Genomic DNA, 20,680 nt, shown 5'->3' with positions numbered 1-20,680 from the left:
GTGTACCTACATCTAAAGGATAAAGGGCACTTATTTGAAGACAGTCAAGTATGCATCCTAGACAGAGAGGATGACTGGTTTAAAAGAGGTGTGATAATCTGAATAGCAGTGTACAACATTAACATTTATCTATACACAGTATGACACAGAGACTGTATATGAGACATAAGCACAACCGTAATAAACTACCAATGCAGTTACTCTAACTATGAATTTGCTGAACAGTAGTCAAAATATATACAAACTTAGTCCCAATGTACCTGGGTACCTAACCCACTGGCCAGTGGTAGTTTCTTCAGCTAGCCAACGTTGGGGCCCAATACAAAATGGTGGAAATCTGTGTGTACTGTTAAAGACAACAACAGGCCAGAGGTCTCTCACCCATACACGGAGGGAGATGTCCTTCTGTAGCCGGTAGGGACGTCAGCAATTCTCTTCTGTGGTGAAGAACTATTAGGAGCTGAAGTCTGATGTTATCAGGGGTTCCGGTCGTCAGAATCGTCGTCCGTCTGTCTGTCCGGGCCGAATCGCCGCCCGCAATGTCCTTTCAGCAGGATGGCACCTCAGCCTCAGAGGATCATCTTCCAGGCAGGAACAAACAGCGATTTACTCTGTGTAGCAGATGTCACTTCAGGACTGCACCTGTGACAAGTGAGCACAGTCTCTCCACACGCTGGCTGCACAACACCAGAAACTGCAGTCTGGGTTCTCTTTGTCCTCACACCAGACTGAGGCCAGCAACCTTTGGCCTCCAGAGTTCACTTCACTCTCCCCTGTAGCACTCTGGGAAATGTAGTTCAGGTACACACAGCCAGATAGAGTTTCTCCTCAGCTGTGTTAATCTCCTCACCTCCAATGTGAACATGTTTAAATTTAGTAGTCTTGTCTGGTAGCTCTGGTCCTCCATACCCCTAATTAGTTTGGTTGCCCTCCGCTGGACTTTTTCCAACTCAAGGACATCTTTTCTTAGTACTGGTGACCAGAACTGGACCGCGTCCTCCAGATGAGGTCGAACCAATGATCTATAAAGTGGCAAAATTATAGACTTGTCCCTGCAATACATCCCCTTTTTAATACAGGACAAGACCCTGCTAGCTTTGTTTACAGCAGCCTGGCACTGCAAACTACCTTTCAGTTTGTGGTCTACAATGACCCCCAAATCCTTCTCCATTTCTGACTTCCCCAATTTGTTTTTTAAAAACCCTTCAAGGGAATTACACTCAGTCATTGGTTCAGATATGTGGATGACACTTGGGTTAAGATTCACAAACAAGAGTTACAAGCTTTCACTCACCATATCAACTCAGTGGATCATAACATCAAGTTTACGCGGAAAGTTATGCAAAACAACAAATTGGCTTTTTTGGATTGTTTAGTAAGAGTAGAAGAGGGAAGGAGGCTGAAAATAGAGGTCTACCGAAAACCAACACACACGGACCAGTACCTGCTATTTGACTCCCACCACCCTCTAGATCACAAACTGGCAGTCATAAGGACTCTACACCACCGGGCAGAGAAAATTCCCACCAGAACAGAGGCCAAGATGAAGGAATTCAAACACCTTAGGGGGGCGCTTTAAAACTTGCGGTACACAAGAGTACCAGTGAGGGTGAAAAGCATAACAAACTGAAGAATTTGGTCATCCCATATGTAACTGGGGTGTCTGAGAAACTCAGAAGGGTTTTTAAAAAACATCACATCCCTGTCTCCTTTAAACCCAGCAATATACTGAGGCAACAACTGGTTCACCCAACAGACCCAACGCCAAAACACAAGATGAACAACATTGTGTATGCAGTCCACTGCAGTGGGGAGTGCTCAGAATTGTATGTCGGTGAAACAAAACAGCAGCTACACCAGCTGGCATAACATATAAGAGCAAAACCCTCGGTCAGGATTCAGCAGTGTACCTACATCTAAAGGATAAAGGGCACTTATTTGAAGACAGTCAAGTATGCATCCTAGACAGAGAGGATGACTGGTTTAAAAGAGGTGTGATAATCTGAATAGCAGTGTACAACATTAACATTTATCTATACACAGTATGACACAGAGACTGTATATGAGACATAAGCACAACCGTAATAAACTACCAATGCAGTTACTCTAACTATGAATTTGCTGAACAGTAGTCAAAATATATACAAACTTAGTCCCAATGTACCTGGGTACCTAACCCACTGGCCAGTGGTAGTTTCTTCAGCTAGCCAACGTTGGGGCCCAATACAAAATGGTGGAAATCTGTGTGTACTGTTAAAGACAACAACAGGCCAGAGGTCTCTCACCCATACACGGAGGGAGATGTCCTTCTGTAGCCGGTAGGGACGTCAGCAATTCTCTTCTGTGGTGAAGAACTATTAGGAGCTGAAGTCTGATGTTATCAGGGGTTCCGGTCGTCAGAATCGTCGTCCGTCTGTCTGTCCGGGCCGAATCGCCGCCCGCAATGTCCTTTCAGCAGGATGGCACCTCAGCCTCAGAGGATCATCTTCCAGGCAGGAACAAACAGCGATTTACTCTGTGTAGCAGATGTCACTTCAGGACTGCACCTGTGACAAGTGAGCACAGTCTCTCCACACGCTGGCTGCACAACACCAGAAACTGCAGTCTGGGTTCTCTTTGTCCTCACACCAGACTGAGGCCAGCAACCTTTGGCCTCCAGAGTTCACTTCACTCTCCCCTGTAGCACTCTGGGAAATGTAGTTCAGGTACACACAGCCAGATAGAGTTTCTCCTCAGCTGTGTCCACAATCCCCACAAACTGTGCTCTCCGGCTCCACCTGCAGCTGCAATATCTTTTCTCTTAAAGGAGCTGACACCACAACAGGGCTACAAAAGCATATCACTTTAATTTGTCACCACTGTTTGAATGAAGATTGAATTGTTGAAAAGTCAACAATTTCCATGGGGTGTAATTACTTTTTCACATGACTGCATGTGATTAAGATGCAAGGTCTGCATGGGGGAGAGTGTCTCCACTGAGTCCCCTGCCCATCATAACATAGATATAGCAACCCAGAAGAGCCGTGCCTACATCTCTGCAAAAAGAACAAAAAAAAGAAAGGTTATTTAGGGCTAGCAACCTTGTCCAATGTCAGTGCATATTTTTAATCTCTATTGCGTCAAGTGGTTGATGATGGATGCTCATTAAACATGCGCGATTTGTTTTGGAAAGATTGTTTATCTGGACGAATTTTCGGAAATTCGTACATTCGGATGTATCCAAATCTCCAAATGACAAAAATAACGAATGCAAATGAATTTGAATTTCCGATAAAGAAAATTTCGGAAGCATCTGAATTTCTTTACAGAATGAAGTTTTATTTTGTTAAGCATCAACTTAAAAAATAATAATAATAATTTTTGTTAGCAGTAGTATGTACGAATTTTCATTACGAACAAATTTTCTTTGCAGCAAAGTGACAGTAGACAAAAGAAAAAAAAAATACTTTTTTTTTTTACAGTCCACAGAAGAAAAAAAAAAAGCGTGAGGTTCCCCCCCCAATTGATACCAGACCCTTTAGGTTACTTGTACCCCTACTCATTCACTAAAGGGTTAAAAGTAAGTGTAACTAAAGAATCCACACATTTTGAAAAAGTCCTTTAATTGAAAGAAAAACCCAAAGTCAGTTTTTGACAAATCCTTCATTTAAAAAAAAAAAAAATGGATCCATCGATGTAATCCATCTTCAATCACGATCAACCCGCTGACCCGTCTGAACCTGGTGAATGACAGCTCTAGCCCGAATGTAAACAATGGGCAAAGCGAGCCGTGATGTCATGGGGCTCATTCCCCCTATTTGTCATTCTCAGCTGTCCTATAACACAATAACAATAATGCCATTCGGGTCTGGGAACCAAGGTGTCATATAAATAGTATTACTCTATTCTAGACCTAAACGGTCTGGTATCATTTGGGGGGGAACCTCCAACTTTTTTTTCTTCTTCTTCTGCGGACTGTAAAAGAAAAAAGTAATTTTTCTTTTCTTTTATCTAATATCACTTTGCTGTATGACAAAGATTTGTTCATAACTAAAATTTGTACATACTACTGCTAGCGAAAATTCGGATTTCATCCGAAACCGAATTCTGGAGCGATCTGACATTCGGACTCAAATCCTGAAAACACGAAATAACGACAAAGCCAAATGAAAAGGGAAAAAAACCCTAAATTTTTGCCAGCGTACATGTCTAATTGTTCATACATTTATGACGTTCTCAAAAATGACCCGATGCTGGTAGCATAAGGCAGCCCTTCCTGAAACCCTAAAATGTTTAGATCCTTAGTAAATGGTGGATGATAGCTATGATTCCACCATCAGATAATAAGGGACTTCTTCTAAAAGTGCCTTAGTGAATAAAAGAATTATGTTTTTCAGACAGTTTGATAGTAGAAATAGACATTATTTGACATGGTGAAATGCTTTTCAGGTGTCATTTTGCTTCAGCTTTGTACTGACTAACATCCATTATCATAACACAATCCATAGTTAATTCATGGATTATGGTTTCCTTGTAAATTATTTTTCCACGGGAACCTGTCATGAATAAACCTGTCTACAACCTGTCATGAATAAAAGATGGTTGCTACCATAGCAGGCCTCTTGGGCTGTGATATCCACAGGGCCAGATTCCCACAAGGTCAACCAAGACCCAGCCTCGGGGCAGCATCAAGAAGAGGGGCAGCAGGGGTGTGGAATCCCTATCTCCCGATGCCCGGGCGGGTAGTTGTTTTCTACATTTAGCCTTGTTTTGTGCTAAATGTACAGCGGGGAAGCCACCGCTTGTTTTGTACAAGTGATCTCGGTGACATTGTATGCAGCCTGCAGGTCTGCCATTCTCCATGGGTGGAGGTATGGCGGGTAGGGGTGGCGCATTAAGGAACCTGGCCTTGGGGCAGCAGAGAGAGTAAATCCGGCCCTGGATATCCATCCTTGCTTTTCTACCTATTGAGTGTCAATTTACTAAAGGCAAATAGGCTGCTCACTTTGAAAGGAATTTGCATTTTGCAAGCGAATTTTCCCTTAGATTGGTGCATGTGGTGAAATTTTACTTTGCAAAAAAACACCCAATCATGTGCATGGAAAAAAACAAACAGTATTTTTGCTTTCACTTGATTGGTTGATGGAAGTCAGCAGCGCTACGCTCATTCACTAAACTAAGTGAAAACTACCTGCAAAGTGCAAATTTCCTTGCAATGTGAACCACCTATTTACCTTTAGTAAATTAATCCTATTGAGTCACTGACCAAGAACAAGCATGCAGGTTAAAAGTCTGGATTACAGAGACTGCATACTTGTTCAGTCACTCAAGTATTGCATTTTTAACAACTAAGATGGTAATGGTAATTTTTATAGGTCTATCCTAAACAATTAGAATAACTATCTCCTTTTAGGAGGAATCTAGGCAAGTAAGGTTGGGTTTATTTATATGCCAAAATGTATCTAATACCAAAACTGGGATAAAAATTCCTTTTTGATAGTTGGATTTCTTACATTTACGACTGCAAAACTTACAGATTTCTCTTCACATCTTTAAAATTTATTACTGGCCTTTAATATTTTAAATTCACAATTTAAAAGATTTGATCTATTGAGACATGGAATTGGAAAGTAGAGTTGCTACCAGAAATGGCAGACGAGTTGCTCCAGGTAATTCAAACTGAGATTTATATAAGGTGTACAACTGTTTATTAGTGTAGTCCCTAAAATTAAAGGTTTTATCAACTAAAGTAAAGGGATGCCTATTAAGGTTAGAAACTCGAGAATTCACAAAGGGTAGGGACCAATTGTCAAGAAATTCCTTATCAACGGAAAATACCTCTGCCCATTATGCAGAGAAAGCCATTTTTGTAAAGGAAGTTCCCAGTCTTCAAAGAGGAGCTGTTCTAAAACAGAGGATGTTTAGAAGGTCTTTCTGTGAGCAGTAGCTGAAAAAGACCTGTTACTTGATACAACAGGTTGATCCTCTTGAAGCACAGCAGAGCGTACTGCATCAATTAAACTGGAAACAATTATGTTTATATCAGAGAGTGATCAGAACTCTGAGGATTTACAGTCTCCACAGAAGCAGACTGTAAGGGCTCTGATTCAAAGTCAGAGATGGTGATAGGGCCAATGTGTCTTTTGGAAGATAAGGACCCAGTAGAGTAGAACTAGGTTCTGCCATAGATGATACCTAAGAGCTCTTTGGAATGTCTGCATGCAGAATTTTCTATAAATGTTGCACAAACTGAAAAAAAATTATTAGTGTAAATTGAAGGCCAGATAGAAACTGTAGGGTTTTCAGACATCGGTGGATTGTTCCCCAAAACATAAATGGAACCGTGGGACGAGGTTACCTGCTGCAGGACTGTGCTCTGAATGTCTCGTAAGAGACATGTTGTTCCAGTTAGTGGTAAGCAACTGACTCAGAGTGAGGCATGGCGATGTACTCACAAATCTAGACAGCAGGAGAAGGTGAGAAACGTAAGCAGCTGGAGATGACCTAGGCCACTAAAGGCAGGCATGGGAAAAGACAGGAGAACAGGTGATGCACAATGTGCTTCAAAAGTGTTAGCTGTGGGAAAAGCTTCCTCCTGAGCTAAAGGGTGGGAACACTGTCCCTAATGGATGACATCAGCATGAACACTGAACAGTTACCTCAGATAAAGGGTGGAAGTTTTCAAAGAGCATCAAAGCGCCACTAGTTAGGATTGTGACGCGTTTTCTCTATTGTAGCCTGCTGGTCGTATCATTACATGTATTAAAAAAGGCTGGATCACACCTATAGATTGTGCCACTACTCTAAAACTGGGCAGTACTCCGCAAAACACTAAAAACAGTGCTCAGGCAACTGAGAAGTGATATAAAGCAGAGTTTAATGCATAAGATATGTAAATCCAAACACAGAAACTTAATTATATGGAAAAGGTTATAAAGTTATAAAGAGACTGGGTCACACTAAAGGTTGCGCCACGACTCAGAAAAATGGAAAGTTTGCTGCTAACTAATCCAGAACACAAGAATCTGGAAATTGCCACAATATAGATCCTAATGTCCAAAGGACACATAATAAGATCATGTAACAGAATACAGAGATTCAGGCTATCTAGCCAATTTTTATATGAGCCTACTTACATAGGCAGTAGAGACCGGGTTACACGAGAGGCGGCACCACTGCTCTCAAATAGGAGAATGCTTGGTGGATAACCAACACAGTGCATTCAGGTCTGGAAGGCACCATAATGTAGAGTTCAATACTCAAATGCCACATACCTATGCAGCCAATGTTTAAAGAGGAATATTTATATATGAAGTACACAGACTGGGTAACACCAGAGGTTTTAGTACTGCTCTGAAACTAGAAATTAGTCTGTAGCTGACACAGTACACACAGGTCTGGAAGGCACCATATTGCAGAGTTCAGTGCCCAACTGACACTTTTAGAGGCCTACTTACACAGTGAGCCATCAAAGACTGGCTTACGCCAGAGGCTGTGCCACTGCTCTGTAAATGGAAAGAGCTTTGCGGCTAACTGACAAAGTACACTAAGATTTGGAAAGTGTCAGGGGTAGAACCCTGTGCCTGTAGGGCACTCCATTTATCTTCGCCCAATCCATTAACCTACTCACTAAGTGATTCTTAATAGACAGGTTCATACCAAAGGTAATGCCATGGCTCTAAACCTGGAGAGTGCTCTGTTGCTAACTAACACAGTATGTTAAAGTCTGAAAATCGCCACTGCAGATCCCAGTGCCCGAAGGTCACATTCCAGATAGCCCTCCCAGTCTTCGATCCAACGGGGTCAGGGGCCTCCAAGTCTGCACCAATAGAATAAAAATAGTACACAAAATATAGATAGAGTTTTCCACAGCAGAGCATGACAGTGGGAGGCAGGATTATACATTATATGAGGGCTGGGATTATAGGAGGGCTTTGTTTGCCAGTGTCCAGTTCCTCCCAAAGGCAGCATCAACCCAGTTGTATTAGAATAACTACTCTGTCCCTTAATAAACGATAAAGAAATGTTATTTGATTCCAAAAAAAACTGTGATAGTAATCATTTAACAAATCGATTTTTCCAAGTGACCAGAACTTCTTCAACAGATTTATTAGCAATATCAACGCAAAAGATACTTTTGTGACTCATTGTAATGATATTCTATACATTGTAGTTAAGCCAAATGGACACTGTCATATTCATAAGAGGAAACCCTTCTAGAATATAGCTTGATGGTTGATTGTTGTTTCAAAACAGTTTAAAAACCTCATAAGACAAATGAGGTGAAAAAATTATTTAGTAGTACAACATTCTAGAATTAGTATTTATTTTTTTATCTGCACGCATTAAGCCTTTCTGCGTGTTATAGCAACAGAATGAATTGGCAATAAGCAGAGAGTACAACGTAAAATTCCTCCTATCTAAAAGCCTTCTGTCCCTGTGCTTGTGAAGCTCAGACAAGCACTGTCTGATAATCCTGTTTGGAGAGGTCTCCTGCTCACTGATATATACCCTTTGGGATACAAGAGGGCTTAGCACTGCTTGATTTAGACTACATGGCCAGTGTTTAAATGCTTCACTTACTGGGGAAAAAAACACAGCTTAATACAGCTGTCTTGGAGCCTGTCAAACAGCATTTAAACAATGTGAGCCTGTCCATAAATAGAATACAGCAAGAACTTAGAAAGTATAATAAAGTTACTAACACCCTCATGCTTCATTAGCATTAGCAAGTGTGATCTTGACATAACTATGACTAATATTTACAGAGATACGTCACTTAACTCTGATCTAAACCCTAACTGGATGAAACAATTGCCATGGTTTATGTTTTCATAAAATACTGTTTTCACCTTTTTTTTTTTCCCTTTTTAGCATCTCAGTGTTGCTGCTCTCCTTCAGTCTCTTTCAGTCCCTTCCTGTCTACATGCACTTCCTCCAGCGTTGTCTGCACATCATTGCTTTGCAATGACTTTCCAATAGTGACAACATTGACCATGCCATACAATCTGTACAGCCACTAGTAGTAGTAGTAGTAGTATATCAGGGGTGTATGTGACGTGTTGACAACATAGGAGCACAGCTGGAAGACAGTTGTCCCCAGATAATAGTTAATGCCTGGGCGAGGCCCTTCATGGTATGATCACTAGTTATTATTAATGAATACTGCAGATTTAAAATGACCGAAAACAACTTTTGTTAGTGACTGGGTTTAGATAAAAAAAATTACCTAAAATTCCTTTTGCCAGTATGGGTGCAGTAAGATAGGCAAGACAACCAAGACAAGCCAAGTCTACTTTGGTGACCAGATACTCAACTGGCCACTCAAAATACTCCCAATGCACATGTTGCTGGACAAGGCCTGAAGTAGGAGGGTGCTGTAGCAACTACAGCAGGTTGACTGGTATGAGCAAGTTGCCAGGACATCATGGATCTGTAATCAATTGTCCAAGTATCTATTTAAAGTAATTACATCACAATAAGTACAAGTGCTTTAAGGCCATGTAGGACCTCTTGGCCAGTCATGCGATATTCATCATAAGCAAAGTACCCCCAAACATTATACCTAACCTCTAAAGGAAGCTCTAACACCTAACCTCTAAGGCTAAGTTTACCTTTCAGACCATGTTTCATGTTCAGGGTGTAACATAAAACATGGTCACATCGAAACCTCCCATCCCCCAACTTACCTGAATCGCGGGTGTCAGCACCATGCCGGTTCCACGCATGCGCCAAGTACCGCTAGGCAGAAGAATACACGCATGCGCACAACGACCACTTCCCACAGAAAGACGCGCAGGATGGCGCACAGGAAGTGATGCGCAGATGGAGCGTGTTCTAAGAAAAATGTGCCAAAGGCGCACAGGAAGTGATGCGCAGATGGAGCGTGTTCTAAGAAAAATGTGCCAAAGGCGCACAGGAAGTGACATAATTGATTAGTTCACTTCCCTATTTAAACCAAGCCAGCCTGTCACTTACTTGCTGGATTGTCTTATCAGCTCCTGTCTGTGTTGTGTCTCCTGTTTCCTGTCTTGAATATTAGATTGCCGTTGCCTGGATTTTGACCCGTTCCTGCCTCCACTACCTGCCTTGACTGCCACCTGCCTTTTTGACCCTGGACTGTTTTGATTATTCTTCTGCCTCTTCCTTCGGTACTGCAACTGACCTCCTGGATTTTGACCTCGGCTTGCCTCGACTTTGAATTCTGGATTACCCTTCTACTTGCACGGTTTCATAACTACTGGCACTCGTGCCACTCGGTGTCTGCCTGGCCTCTGTCACCATCCTCAAAGGCTTTTAGACACGAGGTGCAAGGGAAGCCTCCTCAACCATCCAGTCTCCCAGACCAGGTTCGTAATAGCGGGGTTCTTCTCCTTGCAGTCTGTTATTGACTTTATACATCCCTTTAAAAGTAGCCCCCAAACTTTACTCTTAAAACATGGAACCTCTTAGCCTAAAGTTGCCCATACTTGAGGCAAATTGATAGATTGCCTTTGATTGATCTCAAGAATGTGGGATAGAAATTGCCCAGATCGAACCTGGTGGACAAAACCAATCATTTTTCATTAAATTGCTGTAGTGTTTTTCCATTGTCAGTTCGCTCTTTCAGTAAATTGTATTGAAGGTGTTAATTTATTTCCCACTTTTAACCTGACAATAGAATGCATTCTGGTGGTCAATCAAAATTGTGGGTGGTATATTGTTTCTGACAATTACTTTTGAGTGTAAGTATGATTCCTGGTGGATAAAAAATGATTGAAAATGACAAAAAATTGTCACATGTATTACCGGCTTTATACACACCTAACCCCCCAAAAATAAATACTAATAATAATTAACGCTTAGCCTCTGTACTGATGGTATACAGGTCTCCTGCAGAGAGCATGCAGTGCTGAAATTCTGGAGCAAGGACAACGTGCTTTGACATTTAAAAAATACATATGAAGGAAGAAGGATAATTAGAAAATGTTTTTTTTCTTGTGTGCACTCAACGGCTATAATAATAAAAAAAAAATCAGAATACGAATGATGGTTTACCGCCTCTGGTAGCAGCGTGTGTGTTTCTTTCATTATGCTTTTCTGTTTCTGAATCAAGATATTCGGTTTCTCCCCATTTTTTAGATATAATGGTACCAAAAAGGATGGTAAGCATATTGATTAGGGGATGTCACAAATGTAATTATACCAAATATTTATGTGACTCGAAAATATCTACTATATTTAAATTTTTGTCAGTGATACGTATGTGGCTAATATTTTATTGTTTAATAGATATACAAATATAATTGATTTACATTGTTTCGACATTACTGGCAGTTGAACAATAAGTACAAACCATTTGTAATTGATGTACATTTTACAATAAGTAAAAGCCAGCTTTGCTGCAGCTATTCCCTTGCAATATTAGCCAGTTATATTTTGCAGAGATTCATTGCTGGCACAAAGTCTAATGCAGCAGCCAGAGAGTCTCTATGAAGATAAGCTTGTGAGATGCACTGAGAAGGTTTTACTTGCAATAAACAAGCAATTGGTTAGTGGCACCTGTCAATCATCTGTTTATAGGCTGAGCAGGGTAAAGAAAAGGAATCACTTTGGTGAATGTATTTATAGCAACACCTCCAGGTGAAGCCAGCAAGGATGGCTTTAACATTTACCTTCACTAATCATTAGACAATTCAGGATAGCAGCAATTCAACTGGATTTACAACAAAACTACAATTACAAAATAATACATATTTCAGTGAAATGGTCTAACTTGAGATCCTTACACAACACGTGCAATACTAATACTTCTAACGGATTGCTACTTCTAGCAGAAACATGGCATTTTTTTGATCAGTCACAGGAAACCTTTAGTATCTAGGGCCTGTTTTAGCCTTTAGTAGAGGAAGATCAATACTTTTGTCAGATTTCTATTACTGTCTGTTAACTCACTAGGGAGATTTACCCTCCCTGTTTGTCCTCCTGACTATTGTCACTGAGACAGAAAGTGATGGGAAACCTAAACTTTTACGGTTGTCACCAAAAATGGATGTACAGAGAACTCTTCCAATGGGAGCACCAGTTTAGAGACAACTGTTTTAGAGACTTTAATGTACAATAAGCTTTAATTGAAAAACATTTAATTTGCTAAAGTACTGTACACCACAAACAACAGGCTTTAAAAAAAATTATTCTATTTTAAGCTTTGTTTCATAATTTTTTGCATATTAGCACAGAATCTTTAGCAGCCTCTCTGCAGACACTTCTTGTCCACATACAGTACACACTCTAGCAACTGCTGAAAGTCATCTCTCTGGGCAGGTTTCCTGATGGTGGCAACAATGGAACATGCTTGTAGTCTCCATTTAGGAAAGCATGTGACTGGGTTACAATCAGGGTTTTGCCTCCCATGGGGCCACTTGGCGGCACTCATAGAGGAATTGGTGGGGGAGAGTGGTACTGCAGCAGAACAACTCGGACACAGAGAAAGGGAGTTTTCACCCTATAACAGTAAGTGCCTGCACTAGACCACTCATTGTAGGATCATAAAGTATTATCATTAAAATAACATGGTAAATCTGACATGAGAATATAGTTAATGATTTTACTTTAAATTAGTAAACCCCAAGATATTTGGAATGTAAGTGTTGATAAAAATGAAAAAGCTACTTTAGTAATTTCTTTTGTATATAGTAAATAAAACCTATTTATAACATTCAAAGAAAAGAACATGGAAACAAAACTGAGTTGTTGACCATAGTGACTAATCAGATTTCATATATATATTCTCTAAGAAAAATAGACAAGGAAATTGATTGGTTAATATTGGCAACAACTCAAATTTTTTTCCCAATCTTCAAATTGCTTTCAAAAGTCTTAAAGTTGCTTTGTTGTGAGTTAATCACCCATCTTTCACAGGTAACATATAGAGATTTGAGTATAGGAATTGTTAAAGTAGTACCTGAAAGAACCCTGGAGGCATGGGTCCACCTGGAATTCCATCATTTGGTGGCATGTTACCCATAACTGGACTGGGAGCTGCTGCTGCACTCTGCAATGATAAGTAAACAGTATATATTAATATTACCACAATCTAAAAATAACACAAAATGTAACACTTATATGGGCATGTGTTGATGGGCTTTTGTTCATGTCACATGGGTTTTGCATTTTCATACAAGTCTATTACAATGCAATATCCACTTGAAGTAGGTAAATTACAGCTCAGGAGGAGGTCACCTACATGTCAAAATGCCCCTGTCAATGCAATCTGAATGATCTCAGAAGCATCTAAAACTGATGTCAAACGCAACCTATTAGAACAAGCCCAAAGCCCGTTGACACAGTCACAATTGATGGTTTATGAAAACTGCAGTATAACTTTTTCCAGTGGCAACAAATTAAATCTATTTTTCTTACATAATACCTGGTTGCTATAGGCCAGCATTTCTCAACCTTTTTTCAGCCATGGCACACTTAAAAAGAAAACAAAATCTTAAGGGCACCCCAATCTAAAATGTAAAAGCCGTAAATGTAAAAAATGACATGGAGTCCCTCAAAAATCCATACTAGTCCCTTATCCCAGATAGGGGTCTGGTATGAATTTCAAGGGGGGACCCCACAAGAACACAACCAGAGTGCCACCTATTACATAAGAGTCCCCCTTCACATCAGAGTCCCCCTTTTTTACATCAGTGGCATGATGTTGTGTGAAAATTTCAAAGCACCCCTGAGGAAGGCAGAAGGCACCCCCTGGGTTCCACGGCAGCCTGGTTGAGAAAGGCTGCTATAGCCAAAATTTGCACTTTGCTCCAACTTTTCTAGCCCCGCAAAACATAATAGTACGTATAAATAAACTACTTGAGCTTGACTCATTTAAAGAACTTTATTTAGTAAGAAACATTTCTTCATTTCATACTCATTATTGAACAAACAAGTACAGTAGAGGAAACCCCACCTTCTTAGCATTTGTAATGTTTGTAATACTAGAAGGCATGTGTAATCTGTGACACTGTTAGTGACTTTAAAATGATCAGAATGCTTCTTTTTAATATATAGAATCAAATATCAAGATATTTGAGAAAAAAAAACCTATATTCATATGTAACTACATGTAACATCTACAATAAACAAAATAAAAATGCATCCAACATAGTACCCATCAGTTTACACTTTACGATGGCAGGCACTGCTGTTTCAACTGTCTTTCAAGAATCTTTTTGTACAATTCTTGGTAAAGACTTTTTATGTTAATAGACACAGCTACAAGTGTAACCGTCTCCTATACGAAGACCGCTCCTCCTTTCAAAACAGAGGGCTTTCCCGCCAACACAAAGCTACTTCCTCAGGTTTCTCAAAGATCTGACAATAATACTGTTGAAACACACTAGGGTTGATATACTAGGCATAGAGGCTGTTCAGTTAGCAAAGTGTATGTGTACTTAGCTTTGTAAATAAAGTGAAGTTATGTTTACTTTAAAGCAGAACTCCAGGAAATAAGCTTATATTGGTCCAGCTTCGCTCATTGTAGGTAATCATATCTGATATCCAGAGGGCCGCTAGGAATGCTTGAACATTTCTGTAGTAGTCTGTGGAACATACAGATAGCCAGAGGAACCACTGGAAATCACTGTAGTAGTGATTGGTGTGTATTGTAGTAGCAGCGTCAAATACTGTGATAGCCATAATCTTCCGACTGTGGCTCCAGCGGCTTCCCCTCTGCACACTTAGTACAAACAGTCACTCGCTCTGCAATGCCACCATTCAGAGAACGCCTTGTTCAATACAAGGTTTTCCCTGATTGGACAAGGAGCGGTAGATGACATCACAATCCCACCCTCGACCAATCAAATACAATGCCTTATATTCATTCATTCATTCAAAAAAATAAAATAAAAGGTGTTCTCTTAATGGTGGCATTGCTGAGCAAATCCCTGTGCTCGTTGTGCAGGGTGGAAAATTGAAGCCAGAAGATAATGGCTATCACCGTATGTTACACGCAGTACTACAGTGATTTGTAAGCATTCCCAGGGGCCCTCTGGATATCAGATATGGACACTTACATTGAGCGAAGCTGGAGTAACATGAGTTTGCAAAATAAATGCTTCACACACTCTAATATTTTGTTGAACCACTTTTAGCTTTGATTACAGCACACATTGCCGTGGCTTCGATAAGCATATGCAACATTTATTTCCATCCAGAGTTGCATTAATGTTTCACCAAGATCTTGTAGTGATGATGGGATAGTCAGACCACTGCGTAAAGTCTTCTCCAGCACATCCCAAAGATTATCAATGGGGTTAAGGTCTGGACTCTGTGGTGGCCAAATGTGTGAAAATGACATCTCATGCACCCTTAACCACTCTTGGAATATGCCTGTGCCATCAGGGAAGAAAAAAATCCATTGATGGAAAAACCTGGTCATTCAGTATATTCAGGTAGGCAGCTGACCTCATGTTTTGGCCACATAATGTTGCTGAACCTAGGCCTATTATCTCTGAACTATTTGCTTAGCTAAATCCAGGGGGTGACTTTTTTTTAGCCAGGCAGTGTATACCTTTTATTGCACTTTTATTTAACCTCTAAATTCTTGCATTTGTCATTTTAAATGACCAGTATAAAGGAAAATAAATGGTAAACCCTTGTGGGTTTAACCAGTCACTTTGCAAATTAGTTCTTTGTGATCTCCATCACTGGAGGTGTGGTGGGAGGTGTGTCCTTTGCTTATGTACTTTGTACTATGAGGTGTCTCTTTATCGTCTCTGAAGTTAGGGAGGTACACATTTTTATTTCGACAAAGTATGACAGCTCTGCCAGTTATTATAATGGTTGCCATCCCACCAGCATTTGATCCATGACTTGTGCAGCTTCTCATTCCAAACTGAAAGCACTGCTTGCTCATTGAGCCTGCTCGTTCATTGAGCCCTACACTTACCTACATTACACTAGATTATAAATTTAGGGTTAAGACTAGTGAACAAAATTTTTTAAAGAATCGAATAAAGTGATTCTGGTCATAATCAGGTGGGAGAGGGGCTGGTTTCTATTTCTTGGGCGCATGAAGGTGAAAGACTCTTTCCTATGATTAAGTCCTGTGGGTGAAACATGTAAGGAGAGAGTTTCTTTCGTTCTGGGGAGCTTTGGAAGGTGTATGCTGTTTCATGGATTAAAATAACATTTGGATTTATTTGGAGGAAGCATTGAGTGCGGCTTTTCTTGGACAAAACATGATTCTATTGTGGTATCTGCTGTGTCTATTAGCTCCAACTCTAATCTCAGGCGTTCCAAGGTGCAGAGTTTTTTTACACTAACAACATCCATACAAACACTGCAGTAAAACCAAAGATCATTATATTTAATAGGGGAATTCCGGTAACTCAAAGGTTACAGCACAGAAAGGCAGGATATTTTATTTAAGCATATCTTTCAGCTGAAGACATCCTCTCCAGGGGAAAATGTTTGTCACTATCCTAAATACTGAAGGGCGGAAGTGTTTAACCAAAGTTGTGTCCGGTTCCTATGACAACAACCGACTTACAACCATTTATCAAACCTGGCACGGAAACCACATTCCCTGAACAGCAAGTACTATCATTTAATACTCTGCAACTCCCTTAGTGGGAGACGTTCTTGCTTCTTGTAGCGATTTTACTTCGAAAATTATACTTTGTTTACCATTTTTGTTTCAAGCCATTATAAATAGCACCTCAGCACAGACAGAGAAGGATTTATTTGTTGTTGTTAAGTTAGCATTAGCCACTTAGCTCTGATTTACCTGCTATTGATACATAAAGCTAAACTCTGGGCAGACATAAAAGGCAAAAATGAATGCAGGTCTGTAATCATTAATACAAAGTGCCAGTCAGGTATGCTGAAGTGCAAAAAGCCATGGTGATCTAACGAGGGAGCAGAGGGGCAGATTAGATGAGCATGTCACTGTCCAACCACAGGGCATATGCATATGTGAAAAAAATACTGCACTGAAATCTCAAACAATGTTATTAGTTCTACCAAGTACACCTATGTGTAATACAGGAACCCGCCCCCCCCCAATGTAATGGAGATGAGTAGAGGGCAAGGTGATAATGCTGCTTCTCACTAAATACAGTACAGCGAATAAAGAAAAACAGCCATCACATATAATGACTAGTAGGCTGCACTATTTTATATTTTTGGTTTAGCTACACTTTAAGGAAAGTAAAGTATAATAAATAGGTGTGCGTTACAGTGTACTAGCCAGGGGCATTGATGGGCCCAGATAGGGCCACTGCTAAGATATTAGCTAAGGACGTGATGTGGTTTAAGCCCAGTAGAAAGTTGACAACTCAATAGACTAAAATGTTGTTTATCTGTGTAGGCTTATATTTGTCTTTGCTGGCCACCTTTTGACACTCATGGGCAATCCAGCAGAAGAACAGAAGGGGAACAGGAGCTGTTGAGAGGAATTACAACTGCAAAAAAAAGTTCAGTAAAAAACAGAAATCTCCTGTAAATTTGAAAGATGTACTTTGTGGTAGCTAACATCAAAGAGTGTTTACAATTGTATTAAGTTACCTGTCTATGTCAGGAAGCTTCCTTTGTGTTCATCTTTAGCATATGATGTCATTATTTTTTAGACCTTAACACATTAAGTCATTTTGAAGGTTTTGCGAGCAAGTCACCTATATATCAGGGACCAACTGTTTATTTTCTTTAAGATGGCATATTTTGGTTTGAAAATGTACATATCAAATTAGTAATTGATCTACCTATTGACACATTATTCAACTAGCAGTACCCATCCAGTACCACGTGAATTGACAGTCACCTGGTCAGGCTATTTTAGACTGACTGGAAAATGGCCTCATATCTGTGGGTGTCACATGAGCATACGTCCAAAATGCTTTCAGGTGGAACAGTAAGTTGGCCAGGAAATCCTACCCCGATTGCTATTGCTTTCTTGCTGATAAGCTCCAACTTCCTGTTCTGTCTCCCTATTGCCTACATAGATGTTACTAGTAAGTTTGGCCAAGCTAAGCTCACATGTTAATAGAATGCTTTGCAAGAGCTTGCCCTGGGGCTGGTCAAATTGTGCATGACTATCAACCACCCTCGTATGGCTGGTTTAAAATGACAGACCGTCTGTCTACCTTCAATAATTCTGGGGCTCTAGCAATATGCTTTATTGCATCCCCAATCACTTTCTTTTACAAACTTTTTATTATATTTTACATGATAGAACATAGAAAACAATTTAACTGTAAAGGAAGGTTACAACATACAACCCCCACACAGTGCAGAACAGGGTAGTAACAAACCAACTACACATCCTAATAGAGATGGGATCCCCATGGCACCACCATTTCTGGAGTCACTCAAGGGTAGACTCAAGATCTTAGGTGTAAAGTATTATGTTCCTGCAATGGATCCCTGCTGACTGCGCATGCGCCAGGCATGCGTTCGCATACTATTTGGGACCGCGCTATTCCGCGCATGCGCAGAAGCGGTCAACTGCCAGCACGGAAACGCGCCATAGTGGCGCACAGGAAGTGACTCATAACAGCTATCACTTCCCCTATATAAGCTCAGCCACAGCACCACCATGTTGCTGGATTATCGTCAGCTATCCCTTGTTCCTGTGATTCCGTTATTCTTGCCTGACTCTTTGTGACCTGGAATTCCTTGACGACCCTTGATTGCTGCCTGCCTTGACCTCGGAAATGTTTGCTTGACTGCTCTTTTGCCTGACCCTTTTGTACCTCGATTGCCCGCTTGGATTTGACTGGGCTCGTCCCATCGGATTACGGCTTGCATGGTGCCCAACACCACCGGCACTCCTGCCACCTGTTATCCTTCTGGTCTCTGTTCCCATCCCCAGAGTCCCCCAGGACACAAGGTGCAAGGGAAGCCTCCTCTCATATCCGGTCTCCAATAAGGTACGTAACAGTTCCCCAAACTGATAAGTCAATGCCGCACTGGTGTAGATCGGGACAGGGAGTGTGGATTGAAAAGTGTTTGGGCACACATGACCACAAAGCAAACTGAGTGATGGGTACAATAGTGTATTCAATGCAATATAGAAGGACTGGGAGAGAAAAGAGGAAAGCCAATTAGATTTCTCAATCACCTTCATGGTTGGGTTGAAAGTTAAAACAGTAGTCAAATTCCATCATAGAATTCTCTTTGTGAGTGACTAGTCTTTATGGGGTGGACAGCATTAGCTTAAATGCATTGTGCCATGAATGACCGTGGCAGCACTTCAAGTGGATATGCATGATTTCTCAAGCACCAAACATTAAAGTACTAATTACCAAGCCCTAAATGAAATATGCCAATGTTGTGTACATTTATCATTTTCAGCAAGGCTATTTGTATTCTGCAGAATATCACAATAATAACCTAAAATGAATTTGAGTTTTTGCTTAGTTTCTATGATAGCATAGCAGTAATGCAGCAGTGACTATTTATAATCATTGAAACAGTAAGTTCACCGGCACAAAGCTACATACAGTATAACATATCTGCACGTGTGAAAAAGCTAGCTCTTAACAGTATCATATTATAAGGGATAACAGGAGGGTAGCTGGCAAATTATTTATCTAGTGTCCCATCTATACAGATTTTAGCTAGGAAAATAAAGGAATAACTACTGCTGTTTAAAGCCAAACTCCAGGCAGATAATAAAGGCACAAATGACGGCAGCTCTGTGTTCATTAATGAGTCTTTAACTGTATTTATAAAATGTAAGCAGTGTTGGTACCTGAATTCGAACTGGCCTCAGCCTCTTGCTGTACAGTAGAGTTCAGACTGGGAGAGGAAGATTCAGCACAATGAGTCAGACAGCTATTCTACAGTAATCATGTGTTAATAGTGGACATGCTTGGTGAGAGCAAAGTGACTGTTTATCTATTTGCTGCTTCTCCTTTCACTGTCCAGTCACAGGCTGGGGATGAGGTGGAGACCTGTATGTGAAAGTGAAGCTGCAGCAGAGGAAAAATCAAGTCTCCTTCCCTGCCAGACAGGGTTGTGCTGTATGGCAGATCGGTGTTAATTTCAGGACTAGATAGACAGAAATTAAAATCATTTGGCAGGTAAAACAGATCCCTAATGTGTATTTCATCTGTGTATTTAGTTGTTTGCCTGGAGTTCAGATTTAAAATAGGCACTATGAATGGTCCTAATAGTGAGTTCTGGAACCAAAATATAAGTGGACCTAAGGACCCTTTTAATGGACAGGATAATAAAACATTAGTTATCATAAGGGTCTTTGCAACCACACTTTTTATTCTATATGTGATATACTATATATGTAATATACTGTATGTAATGGTAATAATGTACAGTATTCGAAAGTAACAGTTTCTGCCTTTATTGACACAAGTCCATAACTAGTGTGCTTTCATTATTTAATTGTCATTGCCATATATAAACATGAACATGGTTAATTTATTATATATGTTCTATATTATTACTGCTAACACACCATGATCAAAATGATAGACTTTATAGATGCAGTCTGTCACGGACCGCAGACCTGACTTGCGGGAGCTACATAGTCAGAATCTCTGTCGGATGCAGACCGCACAGTTGCTCCTGTCACTGATAGCACTCAGATCCTTTCGGCTGGAGTCTTACTAATCAACCCCTGGATCACCAGGAATTGTGCCTCAGCACCTTCTCCATGCAGAATTTTTTTTTTTTAAATGTAGGTGTACCGGGGAGTGTATTATTGTTTGTG

The 20,680-nt window shown here is 40.4% G+C and overlaps 1 protein-coding gene across 1 annotated transcript in view; it reads right to left on the bottom strand.

The window, feature by feature from the left end:
- The window catches only part of SSBP4 (single stranded DNA binding protein 4), a 372,115-nt gene that overhangs the window by 72,510 nt on the left and 278,925 nt on the right, over window positions 1-20,680 (bottom strand). Inside the window, exon 5 of the mRNA XM_018557491.1 lies at window positions 12,923-13,012. Coding sequence (XP_018412993.1) covers window positions 12,923-13,012 — 90 coding nt within the window. The remainder of the gene's footprint in view (window positions 1-12,922; window positions 13,013-20,680) is intronic.

Source organism: Nanorana parkeri, unplaced genomic scaffold, assembly GCF_000935625.1.
Source record: "Nanorana parkeri isolate BGI_ZX_2015 unplaced genomic scaffold, ASM93562v1 scaffold286, whole genome shotgun sequence".
Lineage (NCBI taxonomy): Eukaryota > Metazoa > Chordata > Amphibia > Anura > Dicroglossidae > Nanorana > Nanorana parkeri.
This window is presented reverse-complemented; position numbering and strand designations above follow the sequence as displayed.